Here is a 26,407-nt window from a genome sequence, read left to right as displayed (position 1 = left end):
CGCCATCTGCCGGCATGTTTTCCCCAACCCTATTTTTGCTCACTGTCAACTGTGGTATTGTCAACCCAACCCTCCCATATGTTAGCATCTCTCTCTCTCTGGCTAAATGGAAGGATCTTAAAAAGTATCTGTTCTGAAGTCATGGCAGCGGCGGGTGGGGGCGGAGAGCAGAGCAGGCCTTGCTGTTGTCTACAGAGACAGCCAAGCTATTCTGGGTGGCTTTCACCTCTGTCATTCAACAACTTCTGCTTCAGCAGATTCCAACTTGCTGGGTCTAAATCCATCCCCATTCTTTCAAGTTGCATTTATCTGAGCTGAAGTACAGCCCCGGCCGGCTCCATTTCCCAGCCTGCCTTCTTCCCACCCTGGTTCGATTCTGAGCTAGGCCTCTCATCTAGGCCGCCCCATCGTCGGTTTCCTAGGGGGGCCAGGCCACTATTATCCTTTTGGCAGAGCTGTGGATTTGGGGTTACGGAACAGATGGAGGCAAAGGGGCCAAAGGAGGATGAAAGGTTTACACTAATAGAATTGCCCAGCTAATTGTTAAGGAGATTAGAGGCTGGGCCAGGCAGGCACTCTCGGCTTGGAGGTGACCTGCCGCGTGGAATCAGAGAGCCCATGGGTAACGTTAACCAAAGTGGCGCTAAGAAAAATAAATCCTCCACGAGGGAGAGGCGGCAGACCGAGTTGCCGCTCGAGCGTTTTGGCCTTAGCGGCGGGATAGAAGGGCGTTTGGGGTGGATCAAGCCCAGTTAGAAGAAGGGAGGCAACGCAAGAGACCGACAAACAAGAGACACAGATACAGTGCAGAGCCCTACAAGCGCAGGGAGCAGGCCAGAGCGGAAGAATAGATCTCATCAAAAGGCCATTGTGTAGCCTGTCAAAGCACCCCCCACCCACCCCCACTTCTTTGTGGCTTCTGTAGAAGCCCCACTATTGGTTACAGGAGGCCGGCAGCTCATTGAAATCTTTGTAATCCTAGCTGCGCTAATTAAGCAAGGCTGCGGGTGCTTAAGCATGTACATTTTTCCTGAGCATTCTCTCCTCTCCATCCCTACCCCACCCCCTCGCCACGCTGGAGAAGATGAGGAGGAGGAAGAGGTCAGTGTGAGCCACGCAGGAGGCAGTAGCGCTGCCAGCAGGGGGGACGAGGCAGCCAAACGAGATTGGCTTTACAGGCTGAAGATTAAATGTAGGAAGAGCTGATGTGCACACACAGACAGAGAGAGAGAGAGACTGGGAACTGGGGCAGGTGCACGTCACTGGGTCTTTGAGGTGTAAGGTTCATTTGCACTAATCCAGATCGCTTGGCTCGCTCGGCTGTGCCTATGTGAGCGTGCACGGTTCCATACCCCCGACGAAGGACTGGGAAGACCTTAGGCGCCCACCCCAGTCCTTGGGACTATATCTGCTGTCCGGACAGAAGATGCCAACGAATGGGATCCACCAGCTTCTGAAGATCCAGTTTGGCTTGATTAACTCTGACAACAGGTACCTGACGGCAGAGAGCTTTGGCTACAAGGTCAACGCCTCGGCGCCCAGCCTGAAAAGGAAGCAGATATGGACCCTGGAGCAGGACGGAGACAGCTCCGTGGTCTTCCTGAAGAGCCACCTAGGTAGGTACTTATCTGCCGACAAGGACGGCAAGGTCTCGTGTGAAGCCGAGAAGCCGGGAGGTGATGGGCGTTTTGTCATTGTCACCCAGTCGGACGGGCGCTGGGCGCTCCAGTCAGAACCCTACAAGCGTTTCTTTGGCGGTTCCGAAGACAGGTTGTCCTGCTTTGCCCAGACCATCACGGAAACAGAGCTCTGGGCTGTGCACTTGGCTATCCACCCCCAGGCCAACCTCTTGAGCGTGAGCAGGAGAAGGTATGCGCACCTCAGCGCTCAGGAGGATGAGATCTCCACCGACAGCAACATCCCTTGGGGTGTGGACTCGCTCATCACCCTCACCTTCCAGAACAAGAAGTACTGCCTGAGAACCTGCGACAACCGCTACCTGCGCAACGACGGCACTCTGGTCAAGGAGCCTGACCCCCGCGCGGGCTACACCTTGGAATTCAAGGCGGGCAAGCTGGCCTTCAAGGATTGCGATGGGAAATACCTGGCGCCCATGGGACCTACCGGCACTCTAAAATCTGGCAGGAGCTCCAAGCCGGGCAAAGATGAACTCTTTGATCTGGAAGAGAGCCACCCGCAAGTAGTTTTCGTGGCCTCCAATGGCAGATATGTCTCCATCCGGCAAGGTAAATCCATTACCTTTCTGCTCTGTGGGACTATGCGTAGCCAGGGAATACTCCCCTCCCCTCCCCTCCTAGCTCCATAGCCATAATATGGGTGACTTATTTGTTCGTCTGCTTTGTACAATGGTAATATGCTTGTTCTTAGCCACTGAATGCATATGAGTGTTGATGATGGTAATTGCCACCATCAGTTTCCTGATGCTCCTTTGCTTCAGGAGCTGCCATCCTAATCCTCATGCTTGGATAGGGAAGGAAAGACGTGTCTCATGGCTGTTATGGTTCCTTGTTGGTCTCCGTCAAGTCAATATCTGTTTCTAGTACAGGGCAGGTGTGTTGTGCTCATGTGCACAGATGAGGATCTAGGAAGATGTTGTGGGGAAGAGATGAGCACAGGGTCTGAAAGCCAAGGACGATGCAGTGGTGCCGGTGGAGAAGAGGAAAGTCTGTTTTGCTCTGTATGTCTTGCTACTGCTTCTATGGCAGTGTGTCAGATTGGAAGTGCTTCTAGTCCACATGATAATCAGTATGTCAGCAGGCATCCCTGCTGCTTAAGAAATGAGAACAGTTGCAGGCGCTGTCTTATATTCAAAGGATGGGGCACAGGGACAGATGCAGAACCTGTGATTTTGCTAATACTACCATGGTGGCTCCATAGATAAGCCAGTGGGGTCTGGCGGATCCTTTAGCAAGAATGACACTCATGTGAATTTATGGGCCTCTGATTCTGTGCATGCACACCAGAGAGTGGTGCACTGGCTGGGGATCTGGATGCAATCCACTGGGAAGTTTTTTTCTGCACAAGCCCTGCAGAAATGGATTGAGATTTTTACAAGCTCTCTCCAGCAACAACTATTAATCTGAGTGGCGTGTGGACAGATGATGTGCTCGTTACATTTAACTTCCTTCTACACAATTAGGCAATGGCACTGGGATTCCATTATCTACTGCCGTCCTTGGTATTAAAAAATTATAATCAATTTCATAACCATCTTCCTATCAGTCGGTGCAGCCAGCTCTCTTTCATTCTTCCTAGGTTGCTTTTAGTGTCCATCAAACATCTGCCCAGTGTCCCTGAAGGGGCTGTTCACATTCACAGCTGTAGTTGCCCATTCCTACGATTCCCATGTCCTACCCCAGCATTTCTAGGATATGCTCTTCAGTGAACCATTCTAGGCGACCTCCCCCTGCCCAGAGATCAATGGCACTCAGAAAGGCCTTGTGGGTAAAGAATGAAAGGCAACTCCAACCTTACATCTTTCCCATATGGCTCCAGACCAGAACTGGCCCTTAAACTGCTTACACAACCAGACCACATTTCAATCAGCCCCCAAACAAAAGAACAGCAGCAATCCCCAGCAAAGCTATGCCCCAAATGTCTGAAGGTGCTAAAGAGGTATGGTTTTAGATTGAGAAAATATTCCTTTCCCAAGGTTTGTGTCCTGTCCCCCCCGTCCCCCCGCCACTTTCTGAAATTCTTTCCAGAGGGAGAAGGCTATTCCCCCACAACTGCTTCTTCCCTTGCATCTAAGAGGAAACTAACTATAGCCTCCTGTTTATTTTCATTTATTTATTGCACTTATATACCACCTTGATCTTCCAAGGATCTTGAGGTGGTGTACATGGTTCTCTTCCTCTCTCATTTCATCCTCTGTGAAGTAGGTTAGGCTAAGAGATGGGCGACTGGGCCAAGGTCACCTTGTGAGCTTCATGGCTGAGTGGGGATTTGAACCCTGGTCTTCCAGGTCCTAGTCCAACACTCTAACCATTATGCCATGCTGTTTTTCTGAGCTGTAGCACCTTTGGGTGATTATAGTGGCCACGGACTATAGCTTTTAACACAGGGGGGGGGCAACCTTTCCGGGGTTGAAGGCCTTGTTCACTTGGGGCTGGAGGAGGCCTATTGCAGGTGGCAGGTGAGGCCAATGCAAAAATTGGGTGGGACAGCCCTACCCTCTCTCTCTCCTTTATTCATCCATCATCCGTTTCATTTTCTCTCTTCCCCCTCTCCACAGGTGTACACAAGCACCCACATCTATTCCCTTTATCCATCCATTATCCATCCATTCTCTTCCTTCGTTTTTCTCTCTCCCTCTTCAAGCGCCACCACAGGATTTGGAGGGCCGCATGCAAACCTTGACACTACACCTAACAATAACCAAAGAATAGCCCTCCTAACCTGTAGAATAGTGGGTAAGAAGGATGAAGACACAGCTCTCAAAACAACCAGTTCTTTATTCTAGTTCTGAGTCCAGACTGAACAGTAGCTTAGCCAACTGGCTTATACAGTGGTACCTCGGTTTATGAACACAATTGGTTCCGGAAGTCTGTTCATAAACTGAAGCATTCATAAACTGAAGCGAACTTTCCCATTGAAAGTAATGGAAAGTGAATTAATCTGTTCCAGACAGTCCACGGAGTACTTAAACTGAAGCGTTCATAAACTGAAGCGAACTTTCCCATTGAAAGTAATGGAAAGTGGACTAATCCGTTCTAGACGCATCCGCGGAGTACTCAACCTGAAGCATACTTAACCCGAAGCATGGGTGTAATTGGTTCCGGAAGTCTGTTCATAAACTGAAGCGTTCATAAACTGAAGCAAACTTTCCCTTTGAAAGTAATGGAAAGTGAATTAATCCATTCCAGACTGGTCTGCGGCGTTCGTAAACCGAAAATTCGTAACCCGAGGTGTTCATAAACCGAGGTTCCACTGTATAGTACTCAGTAACTTGCAACAGTAACAAACTTCCCCCAGCTACCCAATCCGTGAACAGCACTCTCAATCCTTCATTTGCATGTTGTGGACCTGAGTGAGAACTGCAGCCACAGTGGGCAGGGTAAGAACTGCAGCCACGGTGGCCAGAAGGAGTACTGCAGTTAACTTAATACATAACACCCATTGTGGACCTGAGTGAGAACTGCAGCCACAGTGGGCAGGGTAAGAACTGCAGCCACGGTGGCCAGAAGGAATACTGCAGTTAACTTAATACATAACACATAACCCATTTGCCTAACTGCAACACGGTCTGTCTGTTGAAAACAGAAAAGGCTGTGCCCTGTTTCTGCTATGGTTGCCGCATTTTATGCTAGCCCAACTCCTGTGCCTCGAACAGGGTTCTCACACAAACTTAAGCAAGTCAAGCTTTCCTCATCACTATCTTCACAACAGGGAAAGCTTCACTGGCTTCGTGTGCCAGGCTGTGAGCCAGTAAGAAGAGGGATAAAAAGCTGGTGAACAAATGAATCAGGTGAAGCAAATCGATCTGAAGTAATCACACGCCACTTCTGTACTCTGAAACTAGGGTTGCGTTCTTCTGAAGAAAAGCTGGCCCTGATCCTGTGCCTTTAAAGCAGCCTGGCAGGAAGAAATTAAATAGCTTAAACTTTTATGTAACATGAAGACAAACTGATGGGCAGGTCTCCATCGGCTTCATTTCTGAAGTGCCAACATCGTTTAGAATTCCCAGCCCACATGTTCATTTATTTCTATTTTTAAATTTATTTTTATTTGAAGGGTTTTAGGCTGCCTTGCAGGGCAATGTCCTCTCCAGGTGGCATGCAAATATATACCAGATAAAAAGGCAATTCCAATAAAATAATGTACGTAACACAAATTTGGACCAGCACAATAGGAAACAACTAATGTTTAGTTACTATAAATTAACTAATATTTAAAACAATACGCGGCCCAACATAGAAAGAGTTAAAACAACAATCTCTAATAACTAGCAGCCTAAAACCAACACTCTGAGAGAGCAGCTATCTTAATTAAAAGCCAATCAGAACAGATGGTTCTTCAAAGCCTTTTTCAAGATTGGTCCTCACAGTTACAAATCCCTTGGAAGACAATTCTGTAAGCCACCACTGAAAAGGCCCTGTTTCTGGTGTGCACCCGCTTATATACTATTCATTTAAAGCACCCCCTTCAAGAATCCTGGAAACTGTAGTTTGTTAAGGGTGCTGGGAATTATAGCTCAGTATAGGGTAAACTGTATTTCCCATTATTCTTTTTGTCTGTGTGCGTAAATGTATGGTGTGTACACAACCTAACTAATCTTTATTTCTTTAAAATATTTATATACTGCCTAATGGGGCCATCTCCAGGCAGTGTTGGCAGTCTGATCTTAAGGCCCAGACTGTTACATGGCCCTTCACATAACCAGGTCCTGGGCTATTTAAGACAAAGGTCGCCAACCTTTGGGGGCCCTATGGGCACATACATGTGCAAACCAGAGAAACTTGTTGTGGGCCTCACTTACACACTGCAACTAAGCACACATTGCAACCTAACCTATGGGCTACTACAAGATGTATACTGTTTCTTTCCTGTCTAATTTCAGCAGAAGGAGGGGAAACACCAGGGAAGGTGTTCGTGAGTTCCATGTTTGCTTGTGGGCACCATGTTAGTGACCTCACCTGGTTTACGGCTCTAGAACCTGAAGCTTACATTTTGAATCTGGCCTGGAAATGCTCCGGCAAGCTGGCACAGTATTGATAGATATATATAATATGGTCTAAATGTCTACCCTCAAAAGACACCCTGAATACCAGCAGAGGTTTCTGGGTTGTCTTCCAGGGCAGCACCCCATAGAACACACTGCAGTAGTCTAGTCTGGATGTAACTAGTGCATGTTTGATGGGAGGCAAGGTCTGCTTTCTCTAAATAAGAGTGCAGTAGGTAAAAAGCAACCACAGTCATTTGGGCTTCCATAGAGAAGTACCAAGCCCAAGCTGCACACTTGGTCTTTGCAGGGGACTGCAACCCCAACCCCAACCCCAACCACCCCACCCAACCCCAACCACTTGTAGCTCCATGTCAGGATCAGCTTTCCTATCTACACAACAGCTTGTCTGGATTAACTATGCATTAAAAGAGTGGGGAAACGGCACCTTTGGCCATTGTTTAATATACCCCCTTTGTCCTGTTTTACAAAAGTATGTCTGAACTGTATTAGGTGGGCAGCTAATCCACTGTATTCCTGCCCTTAGTTGCTTATCTGGCCTTCATTAATGTAATGCAGTATGGGCCTCTTTTTTCACAGTGATTAGCGTAATTATTTTCTTAGCTTCCCCACGGAGTTACCAGATGTTTGCAAGTTAATTCATTTAAATAAATGCAAATTTAAAATACACATTGCCTGGCATTGGAGTCGGTCATGACTGGACCTAATGGTCAGGGGTTCCTTTACCTTTTTAATAATAATAATAATATTATTATTAATAATAATAATAATATCCCTAACCAGGGAAAAAAAGACTGATTTAAGCATGCTCATCCACAAGCCACTCCTCTTGCCCCAGAGAAAAGTGATCAGATATGGACCCTTCTTCTTTTCAATGCTGTTTTTAAGAGTCCAAGCTCTGGGAGATGATTCTAGTCCATCACTCTTCTGATGTTCTGGCGGCTATTAAAAGCCCCAATTCAGAAGCAGGTTAAGGCTGTCAGGTTTTGAATTGGCTCCTATAGGGGCGCCTTTAACAACCGTGATTGTCAGCTGTGACAATGGAGCGCAATTTGATTTTTATATCTATATAAAGCACCTTTGCATTTTCTTCCAGTTACCTTTTTTGAATTTGGAATGCGAGTGGGAAAATGTCGATGGGATTCAGCACAATGTAAATTTATTCATATCTACTCAGAGATAGGCATTCTGTGGGTCTTACTCACATGTAAGTGCTTATGGTCCTGTAACACAGTATAACAATGGGATTTCAAATACGGACCTAAATAGGGAAAAACAAGGAATAGGGGCCTCTAGAGCAGGCATCCCCAAACTTCGGCCCTCCAGATGTTTTGGACTACAATTCCCATCTTCCCTGACCACTGGTCCTGTTAGCTAGGGATCATGGAAGTTGTAGGCCAAAACATCTGGAGGGCCGCAGTTTGGGGATGCCTGCTCTAGAGTGTCCAGATGCAAAAGAGAGCAGTGCTTCTGTACTCTTTATTAACAGCTTATGTAGTAGAAGAAGGAATTTCGCCTCATCATCCTAGGGCCATGAAACATGTGTCCTGAAATTTTTCATTTTCATTCTGCCCTGATAAGATCTCCAAAACTATGACAAATACCAGCTTCATTTTACATTTTTCTCTGTGTGGAATCATGAGGCTCATGAGGACGGGAACCTTAATTTAAAATCAAATAGAAACCTATATTCTGAAAAGGGAACTATGCTAGAAATTTAAATCTTGTATTGTGTGGTAAGACTCTAGATACCTTGTTCTGTAGCTCAAAGGTGGCTGTTTCTGGGGGGGGGGGAACACCATGTTGATCTCTCCGTCTTCTTTCTTTGGGCATTGTGGAGGCAAATATGCAGGAGGTTGCTTTGTTTCTGAGGTGAAGGAAGGGATTTGGTGTGCATTGCATGTTTTTCCTCAACTTTAAAATTCAGGTAAATACGTTTTGCCAGCAAAAAGTTTGCAATCCTGTGTGTTTCAATCCTTAATGAATTAAATGATCCGAAGAAGACACCAGCGGTCAGTGGTCATCAACTGTAGAAAAATTGCTTTATTTAAAGCTTAAGAAGGAAGATCTTCAGCTTCTACAACAGCCAACGAGCGCTTTTGAAATGAACTGTACATGTATTTACATCTTGTATGAAAATCAGATGGTGCAGTCTGATTCCCTCAAGATGACCCACTTCATTGTACAGTGGTGCCTCGCTTAACGAATGCCCTGCTTAACGAAATTTCGGCTTAATGAAAGGTTTTTTCTAGCGGAGGTTGCTTCGCTAGACGAATTCGTTTTACGAAAAATTCGTCTAGCGAATCGCTGTTTCCCATAGGAATGCATTGAAATTCAATTAATGCGTTCCTATGGGCAAAAAAAAAAATCCAAAAAAATTCAATGCATTCCTATGGGATTCGCTAGACGAATTTTTCGTTATAAGAAAAGACCCGTGGAACGAATTAACTTCGTCTAGCGAGGCACCACTGTATTCTTCCTCAGCTTGCTTAGGAGTCATGCGATGGGCAAACATAAACCCACCAGATGGGAGATGAGTGAGTAACAGGTGGCAACAGGAAATGCCGAAGGGCTTGTGTCCGTTGCTATAGCAACCTGGCCTATGCCAATTTCTGGGAGAAAGAGGAGCTACTCAGTCTCCCATGAACGAAAAGTCCGGAAGATCACTGTATAACTTGATCTTCCGGTCAAGCTTGAAAGGCTGTTCCATCCTTAACCCAACGAAAGAAGGGGGAAATCCAAGTCCTGTGAGGGAAGGGAACTTTTTTTACTTTGTGGCCCAAAGTGTCACATACCATACTGCAAAAATAGGGCTTATCCCTCCACAGAAATTAATAAGGTTCTTTCCCACCTGTTATTTTGAGGCAGGGGGAAATGTCACTGTAAGCTGTTAGACAGGAAGTTGTCGTTTCCAACCTCTCCTCAGCCACGAATTTACCACTAGGCTCTATGTTCTTAGGCAAGCCGCTCTTTCTAAGCCTCATTTACTCATCTGCCTAGATGGACATAACACCCCTGCGGACATGGCTTAGCTTTGAAGGGTGGTTGCGAAGTATTGAGAAGGATCTGAGATAACGTGTATGGAGAAGCCGAAACAAGTTAATGCCCCAAATCAATCAATCAATCAATACCTTCGTGATCATCAAAAGAAACTTTCTTATGATTTCCCCTCCTCTCTAGGTCATTTAACAGTACAGTATAGCCATGCTTTCTTGAACCAATCGTCCTTTCCACTTTAGCCTAAAAATATCTTCTATTTCATGGGCGTGTGTGAACACAGATGTAGCTGAGCCTACGTAGAAGCTGCTGTGGTGTGTATTCCTCTTAAAACTGAACGTGCGCACATTTGTATACTTCTAAAGCAGTGGGCCTCACCAGACAATCTGCTTGGGACCCAGGTGGCTTTTGCATTTCTTCAGCACCTAAAATGCAGCCTTTTGTCTCTGGGAAAGCAGCGTGGCCACATATAACCTGGCCTGTGTTCCCTGCAGTGTGTCCTAGGCCAGATTCGCTGCCACAAGATGTGTCAACGAGCCCTAGTTTAGGCAGCTTTACAAAGAGGATTAGGCAAATGCATGGAAGGCAGTTCTAAAAATAGAGAGTTTTGTGGCACCTAAAAAAAACCAAGCGCATTTACTGTGGCATCAGCTTTCAGGAGCCACAGACCATTTCATCAGGTGCATGAAATATCACCCTGCATTGGTAAACACGGTGGGGGTGATGGGGTATGTAGAGTTGTGAAGTCAGAGGGAGATGAGAGGCAAAAGGAACAGAAAGCAAGCTGAAAGCAATATTGATATAGTGACCGGTTGGCAAGGCAGCATAAGCTGCAGCAGTGTCTGTGTCGGAAGGGCGGTTCTGCCCCACCAAAGTGGCTGCCACTGATACTAGTTGGTGTGGACAGTTTGGGGAGTGAGAAGCAAGTGGCAGAGGTCGTTTTCTTCATAGTCTGCTTGCGGACTTCCTAGAAGCATCTGACTGGCCACTGTGGGCAACGAAAGGTCAGACCAGGTAGTTTCTTGCATTGGTCAAGCAGGTATCCCCTTGCAGATACCTACTGGATAGGGACCGTGACGTTGCTGGTGATGAGTGAGGCCAATTATTCTCTGCCGTTTTGAGATTTTTAAAATTCATTGGCAACTCCCCTAAGTAGGCTGCTGCAGCATTCAACTCTTCTTCAGCATATTGGTGTTTTGTTTTTAATCCATTGTCACTGCCAGTGACCTCTTATTTCAGGAACCCTTACTCTAATATGTTTAATTAAAAACAAAACAAAACTCCTATACTTGCAAAACCAACACACAGGTCCTTGTCGTAGTGGCTAACTTCCATAGATTATATGGAGGGGGTTGGGTTTTCCATACTGTTGTGTTGTGTCCCCATTTCAGAAGCTTTGCTGCTCATATGAGTAGGCCAATTACAAGAGCAGCTACTTACGGGGATTAATCAACTGCGCTTTGGTCTGCGCTGGCTCTTAAACTTGAATGATTTGAAGCTACCCAAAGGATGTGCTTGCGAATTCCTAAATGGTTCCCTCTATATCTCCTTAATCCCAGCCTCCGATCCCCTTTGCCCCAGTCTTCCCCCGCCAGCTGTTCCAACCAGCTACTTCATCTCTTTGAATAGGATTATCCCACATTTAAGTTCAGTCATAACCTGTCTTATGCTGATGAAACCCAGCAATGTTTATCACTGCCCTGCGGAGGGAAGAGCTTGGACGTGGCTGACAGGCCCGGAAGCTAGTCTCTTCTGCTAGGGTTAATATTATATTGTCAAAACTATTGCAATCTCATCCTGCTTGGCCCTATAGATAGTAATACTAGCCACAGCCTTCCCTCTGCGTTTTTGCCAGGTCTGGCCATACCCATTGGGATGGTGGGATGCCAGAGATATCAGGATGTTGGCAAGAGACTTGCTTTGTTGGCAATGAGCAACAGCCAACACAGAGGCTCACAGACCTCCTTTGCCTGTTCCAAGCCACTTAGGAGCTGGTGACATTGGCTGGCAAGTTATTAATAGGGGGCTTGTGTGTCAGCCAGATGGAAACAACAGCAATCAGATTAATGAGGATAATTAAAGTGATTGTTTGAGGATTTGCTAGCAACGCAGGAGTGTGAGAAGGGGGTGCCCATGGCTCAGTGAGGTGGGCATAATTTTAGCAGGGATCGTTAATGCCCCTTCAGCTTGGAGGGTTAGCCAACTTCCTTGTCAATTCTAACCTGTTTAACAAGAGTTTGTGTGGAGATTCTGATGAACACCTTCCCTCCAGGTATACGGTTCCTTGCACTGAGGAATCTAATCAAAAGTAGTTTGCCTGGAGGGGTTCACCACACCAGCCTCCCCCAATCCGGAACCCTCCCAGATGTTGTTGGACTACAACTCCCCTCATCCCTGACCATTGGCCGCGCTGGCTGGTGATTATGGAAGATGTAATCCCAAACATTTGGAGAACATCAGGATGGAGAAGGCTATATACAGTGGACTCGACCATGGCTGGTGCTTATCGGATACATCAAGAAAACGTACTTTAGCTTGCCCACTAAGGTTGGCTGCGGAGTCTGTTGGGAAATGAAATCCTGCAGACAAAGGCAGCAACAACATGAAGCAGCAAAACTGACTCACGCAAGGAAGATGATATGACCAGCCCAATATGTTTTTCTGCCTGTGGTGAAGGATGAGACAGCGCCACCCACTTCTGTGTACGAAAGCTGATTGTGTGTAAAAGCTGAATAGATGGGCATTGGAATCCTGCTTCAACTCTGGGGCAGAGGCCTCCACTGCATCTGAAAGCAGCAAGCCAGGTTAGGGGACACTCACTGGGTATGCCACATGGCACACAGTTTTGCTCCCTCCGCATTTGATGTCTGAGGCGGCCACCTCAGAGTGCCTTATGGTGAGGCTGGCCCTGGGAAGTCCCATCTTCCTGTCTCTGTGTGAGTGAGTGACCTTCGTTTTAAAAAGTGTTAAGATTGTGGATCCCACATTCGTACGAGTTACCTTTGACTCTCTGTGTGTCGTATCGGTAGACACACACACACACATTGAGTAATCATGGCTTTTCCCTTCCCCAAGGCAACACTCCCAAGGCAATCGGGAGAAAGTATAATTGTCAAACTGGGAGGTTTTCAAACTGTGATCCATGGACCACTGGTGGTCTGCAAGCTCCATTTAGGTGGTCGACAGAAAAGGGTTTACAGACTCTCCAAGTGTCCCTATTTTCCAAGGACATCCCCGATTTAGAGAAGCCGTCCCAGTTTCTGACTTGATCCCAGAATGTCCAACTTTTCCTTAGGATGTCCCGATTTTCATTGGAGAAATGTTGGAGGGTATGGAGTTATCCGACCCGACCCCCCAAGCCGTCTGAAGGCAATCCTTGTATATGGAAATTTTAAAAGCTTTTATTATGTTTTTATATATGTTGAAAGCTGCCCAGAGTGGCTGGGGTGGGGTAAGGTAAAGGTAAAGGGACCCCTGACCATTAGGTCCAGTTGTGACCGACTCTGGGGTTGCGCGCTCATCTCGCATTATTGGCCGAGGGAGCCGGCATATAGCTTCCAGGTCATGTGGCCAGCATGAACAAAGCCGCTTCTGGCAAACCAGAGCAGCACATGGAAACGCTGTTTACCTTCCCGCTGTAGCGGTTCCTATTTATCTACTTGCATTTTGACGTGCTTTCGAACTGCTAGGTTGGCAGGAGCTGGGACCGAGGAACGGGAGCTCACCCCGTCGCAGGGATTCGAACCGCCGACCTTCTGATCAGCAAGCCCTAGGCTCAGTGGTTTAACCACAGCGCCACCTGGGTCCCTGGGGCGGGGTAAAAATAGTAAAATTATCATTATGGAATGAGACACCCTTATTTTCATCAGAGAAATGTTGGAGGGTATGGGTTTATGCATGATCCAGCACCTGATTTGGTTTTTTTTGTTTTTTTTTTACTAATGACAGTTTTTTCACCAGGGTCAGATTGTCAAGCAGGTGAACAAGGTTTTTGCTGAGGGCCCATGATTTTCCTAATAGGGACAAGCACAGTCTATTCCGCCCCCTCTAAAAATGAACAAATTAAAAGAGTTCTTAGCGAATCACACAATCCACTTGAAAAAAGCTGTGTTGCAGAGGTAAGGGTTGATTAAATGCCACGCAAGAGTAAAGACTTATGTGGCTTCTCATTTAAACCAGGTTGGCCTTACCTGTATTGTATACCTTTACCATGCCAGGGGGATCCCTAACCCTGGTGAGTGCTGAGCTGCCATGCTAACATTGCAAGTGTGGTGGCTGAAGGGGCTGGTGGAAAGAAAACGAGGGTTGGATAAACCCTTAGGTTCATAACACTTTTGGCCCTCTTTTTTTTTTAAGGCTGTCATTTCCCCAGCTCTGCATGGAACTTACTGGGTGACCTTGGGCCACTATCTGTATCTTAGAGGTTTAGTGTCTGGTGGGGTGAAGCCACAACAATAACTAGCCAGCTGAAGCATCAGCTCTGCATACTGGGAAGGTGAGGTTAGGAACCAGGCAAGGCTTGGACTGTGTGATTGCATCGGCAGACCCAATCCGGCACTGTTGCTATAGCCCTGGCCTTAGTTCTCTTGTTGTTAACATTATGTTCCTTACAGTGTCATTGTTGTGAGAAAATCCATGTACAGTGGTGCCTCGCAAGGCGAATTTAATTCGTTCCGCGAAAAATTCGTCTTGCGAATCGCGGTTTCCCATAGGAATGCATTGAAATTTCTTTTTTTGCCCATAGGAGCGCATTAATTAAATTTCAATGCATTTCTATGGAGAATCGCAATTCGCAAGACAAATTTTTCGCAAAACGAATTCGTCTTGCGAGTCACCGTCAGATCGCAAGACGTATTCGTCTTGTGAAAAATTCGTCTTGCAGGGCATTCGTCTTGCGAGGTACCACTGTATGTATGCCATCTTTGGGGGAATGACTTCATCTATCCCTTTTGCTACAGATAAAGCCAGGGTGTGTGGAAATGTTTGATTTTATTGTTGAAGATGCCCCCACCCCTTTGATTTGAATAAATTTGTTAATATTAGCTGATTGGTTTGTCAGCTTTATGGCAATTTATTTACTTCGGAGATTGTGGTACGTGCTACTTAGGTCTTTCCCTTTGATTTCCTTAAGCTCCTCATACATTTACTAAAACAATAGGCACATGGGATGCTAATGAGATAAGTTCCTCTAACTTGCCTCTTGTTGGAATCATAAATTATGTCACAAATCTGGTAGGAGGACAAAACCAGTCCTGGGTGAACCAGCTGACAGCAAAGCATAGCAGTCACATTAGGCCATTTATTTTTTTGACAAAGATCACAGATCTGCAAAATCTCTGGTCCCAGGCTGAAATTGCCTCCTGGGAATAATCAGGGCAGGTTGAGGAATGGCATAACATTCCAGCCAGCCTTACTGTGGTGCTATAGCCAGATGAACAAGGACTTAAGAAAGAAAGAAAGAACAGGTCAAGAATGGGCTTGCAAAGTAAGTGAATGTACATTGCATGCACAGGAAAGCTGAAACCAATACGGGAGATGAAGTCTCTTGATGTTTCTGCTTTTACTTTGAAGCAGCTATGGAAGTTATGGTTTTGATCAGAGCTTTGGGGAATTTTCCCACTACTGCTATTCTGGAAAAATAATAATAATTGGAGCTTCCCAACTGGAGCTTTAAAACAATTGCAGATCACAATTAGTTTCAGAGAGGGGGAGGGGGAAGAGTAATCCATAATGAGGTGGGGGCAGGGAGGGTGGTTGCAAGAGAGAGATTGAGAGATCTTAATCAACAGCCTGCAGTCACCCTTTGGTGATCTGACAGCCAGCAGTGAGCTTCATAATGTTCAACTGGGGAATTGACTAAGCAGGTTCTGTGAATCACAAACCTATGGCTGAGGTCTAAATAAATATATATATTAGGCAGTTCGTAGGGAGGCTATATTTGAGCTGGTGTAGACAGGGCTCAGGCCCGAGCTAGCTAGAGCTGACCAGAGAACAGGGGGGTGTTTTCTTGGGCGGTTTCCTTCCCATGAATGCCAACAGAATGTGGCATATCCAATTGGTTTCTAGTCAATCAGGAGACAAATCCAAGGGCCAACTATGACAATCAAATCAGTGAGAGGCACTTGAAAAGTACGCACCTATCTTTTATTTGGCGTTGTCCAGTAGACACACACACCTGCAACAAAGTACTGCAGCGTGGAGTGCTCCTGTTCAGTGTTCCAGCCAGCCATACCCTTTCCCAGGATACTCTGCCCCATCCTCTCCCAGTTTCTAGTTTCCCCACCCCTAAACAAACACTCAGCATTCTATGGCAACTGAGCATGCTCAGCCTTGATTAGATTGTTTGAGGTTGTTTCCCTCTCCCTCCTTAATTTGTATTTCTGCAAACTCCGGCATTCCTCAAGCCTATTACTGTACTGATTCCTTCCTCTTATGAATTTTGGCTGCATAAGCACCGTCACTTGGAGAATGAATTTGCTATTAGCATATAGGATGTTGGACCTGGATTAAAGTTTAGCTTCTGTCGTGGACTTAACTGGGTGGCTTAGAGAAAATGATTATATCACTACTCCAGATCCCCATCACAATGGAATGAAAGTGAGTCACACACATCTCAGGGCTTTTTGTGAGGGTGAATGAGATAAAGCCCTGCTATCTGTGTAGTGCCCTAACCCTTATGGAATGCTAGCAAGGATGTGATGACCAACAGCAGCCCTCCAAGGCAGCAAAGATGGAGAGGCAGAGGCAAGTTAGTGGGGCCCCCAAACATGACACCATTCAAGCAGCAATTGTGTGAACGTCCCCCCCCCCCCGCCAAGTAAGTAGTAGGTATAGAGGCAGGGATGACAACTTGAATAAAATATTGGGGGGTGGGCACAGGTAAGTCCTGCCCTGCATAATCAATTACATGATGTGGTGCACACACACCATTTGAATGGCAATGCCCATCAACTTGGCGGGGGGGGGGGGGGCTGGCCTCCTCAAATATTTTATTGGGGGGCAAAGCCTCCTCGGCCCCTAGGAGACAGCTCCTATGTATAATTCCCTCAATCTTAAATGTGACTCTAGTGGGAGGGATAGGTCTTGATTTTGCCCATTGCTGTGGTCTTGATCTGAACCACCCACCCACACCTACTGTATTTATTTGGGTTTTTGTTTTTGAATCATCTAATTGCTATTTTTGTGAACAGTCACATTTAGTGTGACCCTTAAGGCGAAAATATAGGAAGAGTGTTGTTTTTCCCCCTGTTGTTCATATTCTCAGAATTTACTGTTGGTTGTTATTTACATTTTATGGGGCTGTCCGTAATTAATGATCCATATATTTACTTTTTATTCCCCCCCCCAATAATTAGGTACACCTTCTCCATCTCTCTTTTGTGTGTGTGAAGGAACACCTTCAACTAGATAGTTCAGTTTGGTTAGAGCATGGTGTTGATAACACCAAGATTGCAGGTTCGATCCCCGTATGGGACAGCTGCATATTCCTGCTTTGCAGGGGGTTGGACTAGATGATCCTCAGGGTCCCTTCCAACTCTAGAATTCTATGATTCTAAGATGGACCTCATCTTGAACCCTTCTCACAGGTTTTAGTATCTGGTCTCATGCCTGACAGTGGAGCACGATGAATCTAAACCAGGGGTCAGCAACCTTTTTCAGCTGTGGGCCGGTCCACCGTCCCTCAGACCATGTGGTGGGCCAGACTATATTTTTGGGGGGGGAAAAATGAATGAATTCCTATGCCCCACAAATAACCCAGAGATGCATTTTAAATAAAAGCACACATTCTACTCATGTAGAAACACACTGATTCCCGGACCATCTGCGGGCTGGATTTAGAAGGCGATTGGGCCACATCCGGCCCACGGGCCTTAGGTTGCCTACCCCGATCTAAACAATATGAAGAGATGTCCTTTCTTCCTACTAGGTGTCAACGTCTCGGCCAATCAGGATGAAGAGACACACCACGAAACCTTCCAGATACAGATTGATAAAGAAACCAAGAAGTGCATCTTCCATTCCAACACGGGCAACTACTGGACCTTGGTGTCGCATGGGGGAATTCAGGCCATGGCCACGGAAGTGTGAGTTGGGCTGTGTCCTCATGTTGCTAATGGGTCCTTAGAGCATTCAGGGCCTCCGAAGTCTGACGGCAGTTTTGGCTAGACATAGCGGAAGGAGAGCCAGGGCATGGAGAGAAAAGGTGCAAGACTTAGAACAGGGCTTCTAGGAAGGAGTGATGGGTGCATAAGCACATACAGGACTTCTACCGGGTCAGATCAGTGCATAGCTGTCAACTTTTGGATTTGAAAATAAGGGATCAGCAGCAGCCTCACCTGTCCCAGGGACAGTCTACGGTATATCTAACAATCCAGGATAGCAGCGGGAAACGGCGCTGGAATAAGGGAATTTCCAGCAAAAAAAGGGAGCTTTGACAGCTATGGGTCAGTGGGCTATCTGTTCCTGTGGCCTATTCCTCACAGCAGCAAGCCAGTGACTCTGGTTTGCCCCCAAGCAGGACGTGAGGGATACAGCTGCCTAAACTGATGTCCGTCCATCAATGCTTCCTTTTGTGTGTCTGGAAAGGAAAAGCATCGTTTGGGCACAGCATTACAGACCTACAAGAATTTGCACATATGTTTGAGAATCAGGGACCTGGAAGTGAACAGCATAGCCATTCAGAGAAGGCAGGATAATTCAGGATAATGTTCAGTACGGCACCAACATTGATACCAACTGGGAAGGCAGTAGAGCAGCATCTCCCAAGGATAGCTAGCAAGTCTCAGGCAAAAGTGTGCATATAAAACTGGGCTAAATTAGGATGTTTGCAAGCTTTTTCCAGACCTGGGACCCACTGTCAGCTCGAACACACAGTTTGGGACTCGCTGCTGAATTTTTTGAAACACACTTATAAGAAACAAATAATACTACAAAATAGGACATATAGCTCACTACTGAATTTTTGATAGATGGTTGTGACCCATCTTAGGTTGGCTGCGCAAGCCACTAGTCAGTGGGACCCAACTCACCTGTTGAAGAACAAGGTGCTAGTTGGTCACAGACAAGGCAGGTGTCCTCAGCCCTGGTGCACTTGCCTCCAGCCCAGGGTAATTTGTTGTGTGTCCTCTATTCCTATAGCAGCACCTTTAGCAACAGAAGTGGAATGTAAGAGAGAGAGGGAGAAAGGACTGCCATTGCCAGTAACTTCCAGCAATTAGGGGAACCTAGGAAGTTGCTTTGCACTGAGCCAGACTATTGGTCCATCTAGCTCAGAATTATCTGCAGATTCTAAACTTGGGGTGGACAGACTTGTGGGATCTATTTTGGTCTTTCTTAAACCCCTGAGATTCACCAATCGGAGCCAGGCAGTCACACACTGCGAATGATGGAGCAGGGTGCCGCTCAACATATTCTTAGCTTAGGAATTAGGGTCATTATCAGAACCAGGCTTACAAGTTCTTCCAGTCCCCAGGATCCACACCCCATTTCCCCCCAGGTATTCCTCCCCGCCCCCGCCAGCAACCTAATGGGGGAGGGTGGTAATTTGTTGCACCTGCTACCACAATGTGGTATCCTGTGCACACAACCCTGTTGATTTCAGCAAGACCTACGCCCATGCAAGTGTGTGTAGGGCTGCACTCTCTGCATGTTAAATACACAATAGGGAAGAAAGAGCAAAATGATCATTCATGATCTGACCAGCGCTTTCCCCCCCTCTTTGCTTTGTTCCCCCAGATCTGCTAGCACCATGTTTGATATGGAGTGGCGTGGGCGCCGGGTAGCCCTCAAAGCTCACAATGGCAAATATATCTGCACCAAGAAGAATGGACAACTGGCAGCTGTCAGTGATGCAGTGGGTGAGTCTTACAATGGGATGTTGGGGGTGGGCTTTGCCATTGCCTCAGTTACAGGGGCCTAAACCTGATAAAGGGATGCGGGTGGCGCTGTGGTGTAAACCACTGAGCCTTGGGCTTGCCAATTGGAAGGTCGGTGGTTCGAATCACCGCGACGGGGTGAGCTCTTGTTGTTCGGTCCCAGCTCCTGTCAACCTAGCAGTTCGAAAGCACATCAAAGTGCAAGTAGATAAATAGATAAATAGGTACCGCTCTGGTGGGAAGGTAAACGGCATTTCCGTGCGCTGCTCTGGTTTCGCCAGAAGCGGCTTAGTCATGCTGGCCACATGACCCGGAAAAACTGTCTGTGGACAAACGTCAGCTCCCTCGGCCAGTAAAGCGAGATGAGCGCCGCAGCCCCAGAGTCGTTCGCAACTGGACTTAACCGTCAGAGGTCCTTTACCTTTGCCTTTAAACCTGATAAACCAAGGACCACAGTCTGTGTGTTGTCAATAAAGCTGCTTGTCTTCCGCTATTTGCTGCAGCTTCCTTATTGAGAATGGTGGCTGGAAGAGGTAGGCGAGCCAAAACCATGCTCGAAGGACAGCAGGAGAGTAGTTAAATCAGCATTATATGGGAACTGAAACATTGTGGGGCAAGATCACAATGAATGAGCCAACGGAATATATTACAAGTATAGCTGGGGCTTCGTGGCTGGGACAGTCAGAAACTGAGAGCAGAGAAAAGGCTGCGTAGATATTGAGCAGTTCCAGAAGAGCCATTTAGCGGAGGAGAGGCTATATTGAGAACAAATGAAACGAAGAGTTTGCAGGGCAGTTGGGAGGAAGTCACTTTTGCTAGAGCACAGGCCAACCAAGATTGAAACTGGAAGTTACTTGACTGGAAGTGGGGAGAGAGCAGCAGTAGGCCAACAAAGATGGTCCTATCCTAAGCAGTTGTAAGGTCCTCGGGCACACCTTGCAAGTCAGGTGGCTATAGCCAGGTGTCAGAAAAGACCACCAAAGTCCTACTGAAAGTGACACATCTGTTCAGTGCAGCCTAAAGCTGGATGGCTTCCAGGTGCACCTGAGATGAGCCCAATAGCAGGAAGGCCACTCCGGTCGGACTCTGATTTTAGCTGCAGATGCCAATTCAGTATGCCAAAGCAGGAGGAGAGCACTATGGTGATGCCAGAGCAGATTCAAAATAACGAATAATCAATGACATAGTTCGTCTAGGATTCTTCCGCATTTGCAACTCTTAGGATCAATAATGGCAAGGAGCTCGCAGAAGTAGAATGAGGCCCAGTTGTAATCTCAGAGACTTATCTGGAAGGGGGAATTGAAAGCGGACTGATCCTGCTTACAGAACTCCTACTGAAAAGCAAAAATGTTAGCTGGAGATCTGCACATTCAGGCTACTGAAAGCGCATATGTGGCTGGGAGAGCAATCCTGGGCTCACTTGGGCTGAAGTCTGATGCAAATGTATTCACAAATGCACGTTTTGGATCCCTAGCTCATCACAGTCACATTAGCTTCCGAACTCACTGACCTACAGTTATCTGACTACAGGGGAGGATGAGGAATTCGTTCTCAAGCTGATCAACCGGCCCATCCTGGTCCTTCGCGGGGCTCATGGCTTCGTGTGCTACCACCGCAACTCCAACTTGCTAGACGCCAACCGTTCCGTCTATGATGTCTTCCAGATCATCTTCAACGACGGCGCTTACCAGATCAAAGGTAACTAACTAACTGGCTGCAAACGGGGAGCTGGGGAGGGAGCTCATCACATAGTGAAATAATTTTGGACCATATGTCGGAGGGATGCTACGAGAACATTTGTTTCCCAGCTGTGAACGCAGCCCCTCCAATTTCCACCTAAAATCCCGGAGAGCCTCTGCCAGCCAGACAATAATGAGGTAGGTAGACGGTAGACCCAATGGTCTATCTCTGTATATGGCAGGTTCCTATGTTCCAACCCACTACAAAGTCAAATCCCCCCATGCGCTACCACAGTAAGCTGTTTGTGCAAAGCAGTTCCCTACAATTTGGAGAATTTTAACCTCATCTATCGCCATCCTGTAACAAACTCTGGGTGTGAGGCCAAAGTGGCACCAGCTATACATGAGAGAAAAGTATCATCAGGCATGGGGGGGGGGGAACCCAAGGTTTGCAGGAGTACCCAAATAAATATATATATATTTATGCAGGTGCAGGGGGTAAAAAACAGCTCAATGAGGATTGGGCAGTGGCACTGTTAAGCAATAGACTGCTAGGCAAAAGTCTGGGGATTTTGCAGCCCTCTCTCATCCACTCATCCCTCAATGGTAGTACCTGAAGCTACAGCTGCCGTGTTTCCTTAACAGTAAAATCCCCCCGAGTGCAAGAAGAGTGGCAGCAAGCCCAGACACTCAGATGCCATCTCTGGGGAGGGCACCAGAACAGCAAAGGGGTGGGCCCTCGGTATTTACTTTTTTCCTAAAGTGCCTAGAATCGTCTCAAAATCAATTAAAGCGCTTACGACCTTTTATCGTGCTGTGATTTGGGATTGTAGACACATGGGGAGCCTCACAAGTAGTCGGCAATGTGGGACTGCCTCCCATAGCTGCCAAGTCCCGGTTAAAAAAATACGGGATCAGCAGCGCCGGCACCGGAAGTCGCTTCTACGCATGTCCAGACATGCGTAGAAGCGACTTCCGGTGCCGGCGCTGCCCGATTTCCGGTGCCCAGACACGGGAAGAGCGGCACCGGAAGAAATCCGGGGGGATTACGGGATATTTCGCCATTCGGGATGACAGCGGGAAACGGCTTTAAAAACGGGGGTTTCCCGGGGAAAATGGGAGACTTGGCAGCTATGCTGCCTCCACGTGGACCTGGGGAGTGGCCACATTTGCATCTGGAAGAGCCCCACTGTCACAAACCCAAGTGCCAATGACCCTGCTTTTTCACTGTTTTTGCTTGGACTTCCCCTGTAGCCCAGCTTGGCTTGCTTTGTTCTGCATTATATGGTTCCCCCAGTTCTTTGCTGTGGTCTCAGTCCTGTGTGTGTGGATGACTGGACCAGTTATGACTCAGCAGCTCTTTTAAGGAACCAAAGGGATGATGGGCACTGGGAGCCCAGGTCCATCAGCAAGGCCACATGTTCCCCATCCCTCTTCTATCCTTCCTTTCCTAGAACTTCAGATTTGTCCCCCAAATAGATTGCTACCTGGCACAAACCTCAATCCCATGCACCTTTAAGAGAGGGAGGGAGCTGGTAGTGCCTCTACTGCTCTCGATTACATGCATCTCCCACTGACACCTGCTCTTCTTCGGTGCTCCTAGGCCTCGGTGGCAAGTTCTGGTATGTGGCCACCAACGGCACCGTCTGCAGCGATGGCGAGATGTCGGAGGATTTCTACTTCGAGTTCCGCGAGTGCAGCCGGGTGGCCATCAAAGGGAAGAACGGCAAATACCTCCGCGGCGACCAAGCCGGGACCCTGCGCGCTGATGCCGACACCCTGCACCGGGCCACCCTCTGGGAGTACTGACGCCGGGCCACCTGCCGCGTAGCACCGTAGATGCTCTAGCTTCCGCCACGGTAGCCAAGCCAGCTCAGAGCGGACACAGAGGTGGGGTATTTGGCGGGGAGGGGGAAGTTGAGTGTTCCCACCTGGACTCCAGAGGCACGGTAATATACCCACATCTTCCTCCGTGGAAAAGGACCTTGCTGGGACGGAGGGGTGGGGACCTCTCACCCTATTCCCCATAGTCTTATCTGTCTAACCTTAGAAGCAGCACCCTAATGCACAGCTCCCGGGAGGGTACGACACTGATGTACCCAGGTCAGGATTAAAGCGATAGAGGCTCCGTTTCAGAGCCAGCACAATATTGCCTGTGGCTGTCTTCCCTTTCCCCCTCAGACGTGTTGCAAGGCCTTCTGTTTCTTCCTTGCTATTGCCCAGCCTCCAGCCCGGCTTGCCGTGCCATAGTACCGGAATTCAGCTGCTCTGCACCTGAAACAGAAGACGACAAGTTGCAGGGGGCCTTGTGAAACAGGGGAAGCTCCAACTTTGCTTGCTCTGCTCACCGTAGCTTAGCGTGAAAGATTCACAGCAAAGGGGGCAAACGGAAAGGGTTCGTTGGAGATGCTCACCGGGCACAATCCCCACCTTTGCTGAAGTAATGGAAGTTGGAAGTCCTTTTTTCTCCCTCTCTCCCTGTAAATTAGGAGAGCAGTAGAGAGCGGCCTTCGTACTGAGCCAGAATCATTGGTACATCTAGTTCAATATTGTCCACGTTGACTGGTAGAATGCTGTAGGGTTTCAGGCAGTGGAAATTCCCATGCAGATGCTGAGGATTGAACCTGGGGCCCTTCTGCATACCAAGCAGGTGTTCTCCCACTGAGTCCTTCAAGAAGGAGGAAACCCTTTCTCTGCTCCGTCCAATGGATGACCTACAGCTCCTTAGATCCCCCTCTAGCCAATTTTCTCTTCCCTTTTTAGCAAGAGCTCTAGTTGTAATACTCTCTTCACCTACAACTCTGGAACAAAAACAGTATCCTGAGGTTTTTTGGGGGGGCGGGGGAGCAGTGGCTGTGGGCCCCAGCCAGGGCCGTCTTAACGTGGTGCGAAGATCCCTCTGGCGCCCCCCCCGCCGCTGTGTTTCCCAGCGCGGGCGCAGTGCGGCTTCCGCAGGCTCAGCAGTGCGGTGCCCCCCTGGCGGCCCTGCGCCACCCAGCCTTGCCGTAGGCCCCAGCAGCTGCATGTGCGGAGATGGACGCTGAGTGCCGTTTAGAAGTCAAGGCAGTCAGGAGGGACTTGGCAGGGGGGAACATCTTCCATAGGGTGGTCTAAAAACAGACAATGGGCCGTTTTGGGTAACATTCCAAGAGCAGGGGAAGACAGAGCTGGTCTCCAAAGGATGCAAAGATCTGGAGGAAGAGGAACCGTAGTTAGACTAGCAGAGGTCTTCATATGACAGCTGAGAATCCCAGGCCCGGGAACACGAGACCCTTAATCACAGGGTCGTGGGTTCGAACCCCATGTCGGGCAAAAGATTCCCGAATTGCATTGTGTTGGACTAGATGACAATTGTGGTCCCTTCCAACTCTACAATTCTGTGATATGGTAGAGTCAGGCACCCCCAAACTGCGGCCCTCCAGATGTTTTGGCCTACAACTCCCATGATCCCTAGCTAACAGGACCAGTAGTCAGGGGTGATGGGAAATGTAGTCCAAAACATCTGGAGGGCCGAAGTTTGGGGATGCCTGGTCTAGGGTATGACCATCCCTCTAAGTCCTAAGCTATGCGTGGCCTCCAAAAACGCCTCTATTGTTCTGCTGCTCTGTTTAAGAGCCTCCCCCTCTTGCACATGCTGCACCCCTTCCACAAATAACCTAAAGAGGAAGGAAGCTGCCTCTATATAGAGCTTCCTGTTCCGACCGCTGCATATGGCGGCTGGCTAGGAGCTCCTTTCCATAGACGCAACTTCCCTCTTTACCACCTGATGCACGGCGCAATGCCAGGAAAGGAGGCCCTGCTTGAGGAGGACAATGGGGTCGAACAAGTAAAAGGCCTCTGAAAATCTTGCTTCAAAGGGTTTTATTAAAAAGTTTCACTCAACCCTCCACTTCGGCCCGTTTTCAAAATCTATATCCCTTGTGGATTCCACTCCCCCCCCCTTAGTATTAAGATGGTGCTAGCCCTGACCTGGGCGTGGCCAGGATTTATTTTAGGAGGGGCAGGCTTTATGGGGGGGGAGGACCAAGTTATGTGTGACACAATTGGTCAGTTCATTTTATTTATTTACTTGATTTGGGGGGCAGCTGACCCGCCCCCGGCTACACCCATGAGCCCCCATCTAGTTCCAATGGGAGGCAGGAAGTTTTCTTAGGAAGGATGGCATCCCCACCATATAATATATTTTTTAAAAAATTAGAGCAGATATATTGACGTTTCCATGCTGGAGGAAGAGTAGAAGTCATAGCTTCCCAAGCCACAGGTGATTTACCAGGGGTGCCAACTTAAAAATAAATATCGTGGGGTAAGCCCAGGTAAGCCCCGCCCCACATAATCGATCACATGAGGCAGTGCGCACACACTATTTGAATGGGAATGCCTATGAATGAAGGGGGCTGGGCTTTGTATGTGCCAGCAGTAGCAGTGCTTGAGCGGCCGCCATTTAAAACAGCCCCTCTCTGGCGCCCTTTCATGCACCGCTCATCGTCCCGCAGCCACCGGGGCTCGTGGTGCTCTTGCATCGCCCCCCCAAATAATATAGTCTAGCCCCCCACAAAGTCTAGCTGAGGGACAGTGAACCGGACCCCTGCTGAAAAAGTTTGCTGACCTCTGAACTAAATGATGGGGCCTGTCACTCCATAGCCATTCCATGCAAATCCCACTGCCGCCCCTTCTCTCCCAGGTGCCCCCCCCCAGTGGCGGAGCTTCATGCTCCGGCACTGGGGGGGGCAGAGAGCAGGCGGGGGCGGGGCTGGCGTGCATCCTGGGGGCGTGACATGCTGCCTGGGGGGGGCGGGGGCAGCCGCGATGGAACCCCACCACGATTGCCCTGCCAGGGGCAGTGCACTCTCCCTGCACTCCTCTTCTTCCGCCAGTGCCCCCTGCCCACATTTGCAGGCCTTGCGGGGTGGGGAAAGGGGCATGCTCAGAACCTGATAAGCTACCTGAGGTGTGCATCAACATTACGGAGTAATATGACTGGGCAGTCAGAATAAAATGCAGATTAACCTGTGCCTCACTAAATGCACTGTTTTCACGCACTTGGGGGAGCAGGACTCTGCTACTGCTCTTCCCTGTTGTGTATTAGTGAACCTCCCTGGGAGGTGGTTTCATCTAAACAGGGAAAGGGGCATTCTGTGGCCCTCCAGATGTGG

General features: G+C 48.1%; 1 protein-coding gene across 1 annotated transcript; it reads left to right on the top strand.

Moving 5' to 3' along the window:
- Positions 1-1,426: 1,426 nt before the first annotated feature.
- FSCN2 (fascin actin-bundling protein 2, retinal) lies at positions 1,427-24,059 on the top strand. The gene is made up of 5 exons (XM_035107952.3): positions 1,427-2,246; positions 17,628-17,784; positions 19,436-19,557; positions 21,106-21,273; positions 22,858-24,059. Exons 1-5 carry the CDS (start codon positions 1,427-1,429, stop codon positions 23,061-23,063), a joined length of 1,473 nt encoding a protein of 490 aa, XP_034963843.1. The 3' UTR covers positions 23,064-24,059.
- The last annotated feature ends 2,348 nt before the right edge of the window (positions 24,060-26,407 follow it).

Source organism: Zootoca vivipara, chromosome 2 (genome assembly GCF_965207765.1).
Source record: "Zootoca vivipara chromosome 2, rZooViv2.hap1.1, whole genome shotgun sequence".
NCBI lineage: Eukaryota > Metazoa > Chordata > Lepidosauria > Squamata > Lacertidae > Zootoca > Zootoca vivipara.
This window is presented reverse-complemented; position numbering and strand designations above follow the sequence as displayed.

Bases quoted from the DNA above. Each gene is read 5' to 3' on its own strand.
- FSCN2 (XM_035107952.3), top strand. From the start codon at position 1,427: ATGCCAACGAATGGGATCCACCAGCTTCTGAAGATCCAGTTTGGCTTG. The intron at 17,785-19,435 runs GTGAGTTGGGCT...TTGTTCCCCCAG, and splicing joins CAGGCCATGGCCACGGAAGT to ATCTGCTAGCACCATGTTTG. The intron at 19,558-21,105 runs GTGAGTCTTACA...ATCTGACTACAG, and splicing joins AGCTGTCAGTGATGCAGTGG to GGGAGGATGAGGAATTCGTT.